Source organism: Coloeus monedula, assembly GCF_965178545.1.
Source record: "Coloeus monedula genome assembly, chromosome: 6".
NCBI lineage: Eukaryota > Metazoa > Chordata > Aves > Passeriformes > Corvidae > Coloeus > Coloeus monedula.
This window is the reverse complement of record NC_138786.1, coordinates 57835796-57841386: the sequence shown is the minus strand read 5'-3', so window position 1 is coordinate 57841386 and position 5591 is coordinate 57835796. Positions and strand designations below refer to the sequence as shown.

Sequence of the window (5591 nt, the reverse complement as noted above, 5' to 3'; positions counted from 1 at the left end):
CCTCCGGCTCCGAGCGGGCGGAGCGCGGGGGCGTCCCGTAGCAACCGCACAGCCCCGCCCCGCCGGCCCGCCCCCTCCTGCTATTGGACAGCGCTGATGTCAATCTCCGGCATGACGTCATGTCAGCTGGAACTTTCTGGGTGAGGTTCGCGGCGGGGGCGGGGCGAGCGGACAGCAAGAGCGCGGATTGGCCGAGCGCGATGGCGCACGAGAAAAACCCGGAAGAGTCTCGGCCCCCGGGAGGGCGCTCGCGGTTCTGATTGGCCAGACCGTTGGGGGCGGGCAATACCCGGCGGCTCGCGGGGGCGATTGGCCAGAAGACTGTTCGAGGGGTGTCCGGATTGGCCGTCAGGGTTCTGGCAGCTTCCAGAAGCGGCAGCGGCGAGTATAAAACGGGCGGCGGCGGCGCAAGCCGAGCATATCGCGCCGCGGCGGCAGCGGGAGCGGGCGGGGAGGATACGGGCGAACAGCAGCACAGACAGCCGACACCATGTCTGCCAAAGGGCCGGCGATCGGCATCGATCTGGGCACCACATACTCCTGCGTCGGTGTCTTCCAGCATGGCAAAGTGGAGATCATCGCCAATGACCAGGGTAACCGCACCACACCCAGCTATGTGGCGTTCACCGATACAGAGCGCCTCATTGGGGATGCTGCCAAGAACCAGGTCGCTATGAACCCCACCAACACCATCTTTGATGCCAAGCGCCTCATCGGCCGCAAGTATGACGACCCCACCGTGCAGTCGGACATGAAGCACTGGCCTTTCCGTGTGGTGAATGAGGGTGGCAAGCCCAAGGTGCAGGTGGAGTACAAGGGGGAGATGAAGACCTTCTTCCCCGAGGAGATCAGCTCCATGGTGCTCACCAAGATGAAGGAGATTGCGGAGGCCTACCTGGGGTGCAAGGTGCAGAATGCTGTCATCACAGTCCCGGCGTACTTCAATGACTCCCAGCGCCAGGCCACCAAGGACGCTGGCACCATCACTGGCCTCAATGTGATGCGTATCATCAACGAGCCCACTGCAGCTGCTATTGCCTATGGCCTGGACAAGAAAGGAACCAGGGCTGGAGAGAAGAACGTGCTCATCTTTGACTTGGGAGGGGGCACTTTTGATGTGTCTATCCTTACCATTGAGGATGGGATCTTTGAGGTAAAGTCCACGGCTGGGGACACCCATTTGGGTGGGGAGGACTTTGACAACCGGATGGTGAACCACTTTGTGGAAGAATTCAAGCGCAAGCACAAGCGTGACATTGCTGGCAACAAGCGAGCAGTGAGGCGGCTGCGCACGGCTTGTGAGAGGGCGAAGCGCACTCTCAGCTCCTCCACGCAGGCCAGCATTGAGATTGACTCTCTCTTTGAGGGCATTGACTTCTACACTTCCATTACTCGTGCCCGTTTTGAGGAGCTCAATGCTGACCTTTTCCGTGGCACCCTGGAGCCGGTGGAGAAGGCTCTGCGTGATGCCAAGCTCGACAAGGGCCAGATCCAGGAGATCGTGCTGGTGGGTGGCTCTACTCGGATCCCCAAGATCCAGAAGCTGCTACAGGATTTCTTCAATGGCAAGGAGCTCAACAAGAGCATCAACCCCGATGAGGCTGTGGCTTATGGCGCTGCCGTACAAGCAGCTATCCTCATGGGAGACAAGTCTGAAAACGTCCAGGATCTGCTGCTGTTGGATGTCACCCCTCTGTCCCTGGGTATCGAGACGGCTGGAGGAGTGATGACTGCTCTCATCAAACGCAACACCACCATCCCCACCAAACAAACTCAGACCTTCACCACCTACTCAGACAACCAGAGCAGTGTCCTGGTCCAGGTGTACGAGGGTGAGAGGGCTATGACAAGGGATAACAACTTACTGGGCAAGTTTGACCTAACAGGTATCCCCCCAGCACCCCGGGGAGTCCCCCAGATCGAGGTCACTTTTGACATCGATGCCAATGGTATCCTGAACGTCAGCGCTGTGGACAAGAGCACGGGTAAGGAGAACAAGATCACCATCACCAATGACAAAGGTCGCCTCAGCAAGGATGACATTGACCGTATGGTGCAAGAAGCAGAGAAGTACAAAGCAGAGGATGAAGCTAACCGGGATCGGGTGGCAGCCAAGAACTCCCTCGAGTCCTACACTTACAACATGAAGCAGACAGTGGAGGATGATAAATTGAAGGGAAAGATCAGTGACCAGGACAAGCAGAAAGTGCTCGACAAGTGCAAGGAGGTGGTCTCTTGGCTCGATCGCAACCAGATGGCTGAGAAGGAAGAGTACGAGCACAAGCAGAAAGAGCTGGAGAAACTCTGCAACCCGATCGTCACAAAATTGTACCGGGGAGATGGAGGGGCTGGGGCAGGCGGCTCCGGTGGCCCCACCATCGAAGAAGTAGATTAAAGAGGACTGAAGTATAGACTGGTTTATGGACAGTCACTCCATTCTTTGCTTTGTTTTTTTTTCTAACGTTTAAAGAAAACGTCCTTGCCGATAACAGAGTTTATTCTGTTGGGTCTGTATAAAGGCAGATCTATCAGCTTGGTTTTGATAAGAGGGAAGGCACGTCCTGCTTTATAAGGTTAGTAATAGACAAATTTTGTTAATTCAGATACAGCTGTTTTTACTCCGGATGTTTGTCTCTGTTTCTTCTAAAGTAACCACTTGACTGTTGCAGTTGAAAAGTTCCAAGTTATGCATGAAAACCTTTACAGAAGATAAAAAAAAAATTGCCAAATTTGGCTTCTGGAAATTTTGGTAATAAATAAAATGTATTAAAAGCATAAATCTATCCTTTTTCTCCTCTCTATGAAGGGGCAGTAGTGGGGTTGGGGCGGGGGGGGGGGGTGAGGAAGACCTTTCTGGTGGTGTCTGTGGCTCTGGGTGGTGACAGCAGTGGAGCAGGGGGGTGTTGGGCTGCGGAGGGGTGGCTGATGCCCCTAGAGTGGCAGTGGGAGAGAGCATGGGGGCTTCCTGAGGGGAGCCCAGTTTGGCATGGGCACCGGGGAGGGGTGTCCTGGTGCTGCAGCGCCCCAGCCCCGTGGCAGGGGCAGTGGGAGTGTGGCTCCTGGGATTTTGACAGCAGGGAAAATTTCCCCGGAGTTGCGTGCTGGTGCTGTTTTCGGGCAGGACCTGCTCTTACCCACAACTGGTGTCAGGGGCTGCAGTTCCGTGCTTGGGAATGCGTTTGTGTGCGTGGGGCTGGGAGAGAACGGCGGGGAAATGAGGACAACAGAAATAGTCCTGCTTGGCAGGTGGTGGGGCTTGATAAAATAAAGATCGGTTTGTGGACAGCTGTACAAAGTGCTGAGTTATTCTTGGGTTGCTTGTGTGCGCGCTGAGCTTTCAATACTTACAGTGAGTGTGTTTTTCTCCTCTTAATCAAAAGTCGAGTTGGCAAGGACACCCCCAGAGCTGGGAGTACTGAGGAGCTTTTATGCTGAACTTAATAAAATAGGCAAAATCTGTAGTAGTTAAACTTGCCTGGCTTTGCTGCAAACTGTCTGCAGAGCTCTTCATTTGTATAAGAAAGCAAAAATCCTAGCAGGCAGCGTTGGGAGTCCAAGGCGCTGCGAGTTAATGAGCTCTCCTGCAGCAGCCTGATGGCACGCACATTTCGGGTTGGCTTGTCCTTTAAGGGAAAAAACTGCGGAGCAGTGGGCAGCTGAAGGGAATCGGCTGCCGTGTTTTGGTTTGTTGCTTGTTTGGATGTCGGGAGTGTTGGTGTCCTGGGAACCGTGGTTGGTGCTGCCCTGCCAGCTCTCCCCGTTGCAAACAACTTTTAGGACTTCGATTCCTTAAGCTTGTAAGTGTTGTATATTAAAAAAAAAAAAAAAAAATCTATAAAAAGCTTTTTGTGACAAGAAGGAAGACAACAATAAGGATGTAACGCTGGTTTACTACATGGATTTCTCTCAGATAGCTTTCCAGGGCACTGACTGACTGTGGATTTCTCTTCACTGGCTACAGAAAGGGGTTACAGTCATCACAGGGGGGGAATGTGAGGTGTGTAAAAAGCTTGTTTGATAGCTGTTGTTGCAAATGACTCAAAACCACTTTAGGTCTATCGAGCGATTGGCAGGTAAATGTCAGTGCCATCGCAGTGAGATTGGAGAAGTCGATTGCAGCAACTTCAGCACCTGCTGAGGGCTTCAGTGAGATCTCCAAACACTGCAATCAGGCTCTTGGTGTTCAGGTATATAGCATTTTCCTGGCTGTTTCAAGGTACACAGCCTCTTGATTTCCAGGCTGTAACATATAGACGACTCGTGGGAATGAGAAGATACTGTGACTTTTAACTTTATTTTTCCCCTAGAAACTAATAGGTAAATATGTTTATGAATGCCACTAGATTATCTGTAAGTGAAAACTTGTTGCTGCAAACTGTAGTACTGTCAGATAAACTCTTTCAAACCAAAATCCCACTACTATGGGATGACAATAAGGCGTAGGTAGCACCCATTTTCATTGTAAATGCAGGTTGAACTATTTTTTCTATTAACCAACTGGTAATTGCCCTTGCCACATAGTTTCCTTTACTTTCCAGCCCTTGGTTTGCATTCCTCAGCGTCGCTTCCCAGTTATTAAACACAATTTTTTGTTATTTAAGTGTATTGCAGAGCTAATGTAGCTAAATGCACGCAGCAGACAGTTTGTCACACGCCTGTGCTGTTGTCTGTCCTTTCCTTCACCTCAGCCACTGCTGCTCTGTGCCTGTTCCATCAGTGAGGCAGGCAGGGAGAAGAGACCAGAGTTGTGGAGTCCCCATCCAGATGGTGAAAGTGGCTGAGGACAACAACAGGTTAACACTGGGAGAGTTGTATTCTTTTTTTCGTACAAAAGAGATGTTTTTAGGTGTGACACACCTAAGGTTGTGTGTGGGGTATGTAAAGGATTGGAAGCTTGTGCTGACTTACGTGCTTGGGAAAAGATTTGTAGTCTCGAGGCACAAAGTAGCCTTTAAAATATGTGAACAAGCCCCCAGAACGCAAGAGGCAGAAAACTTGAAGAGCTCAGAGCTAGATTCCTTGCATTCATTCACTCTAGTTTATAAAACAAGGAATAAATTCAAGTTGGTTTTCAGTATGTTGTGCTAACTGTAGAGTGAACTCTGATCCTGTTAGTGGAAACTTCCCACTGATTCCAGTAGGTCTCTATCCTCCCCCCTCCCCTCCCCAGTTTCTTAAAGAAATAAAGTCAATTTCCCAAATGCTGCTCCTCATTTGCAAATAGGTGCATTTGGTGTGTACATATCGTTCCGGGCAGCAGTTGCACATTTCAAATGAATTTGGCGAAGCCAGGAAAGTAATCTTGTCTAAAATCTGCAGTTTCATTGCTTTTGCACTCAGCGTCTCTCATCCTGTGCACTGTCCTGACTCACAGGAAAGCCAGCTGCTCCTGTCAAAATCCTGGGCCTGAGTGTCTGAACTTTGCCATGCTGCAACAAGGCTGTGCAAGAAAGACAAAGCCCATACGGGAGAGCATAAAGTGCTTGTAACTTCCTAGGCTTGTGCAACTCGTGTATTAACTTTTGATGGCTCCATATGTTTTCTGATTGAGTTTGGATGGCATTATTTCAAACAGAGGAACACCCGTGGCA

At 50.8% G+C, this 5591-nt stretch overlaps 1 protein-coding gene across 1 annotated transcript; it reads left to right on the top strand.

Annotated features, from left to right (window-relative positions):
• Window positions 1-434: 434 nt before the first annotated feature.
• On the top strand, window positions 435-2779 carry HSPA2 (heat shock protein family A (Hsp70) member 2). The gene has a single exon (XM_082283299.1). The coding sequence runs from the start codon at window positions 491-493 to the stop codon at window positions 2393-2395; it is 1905 nt and encodes a 634-aa protein (XP_082139425.1). The 5' UTR covers window positions 435-490; the 3' UTR covers window positions 2396-2779.
• Window positions 2780-5591: the final 2812 nt, after the last annotated feature.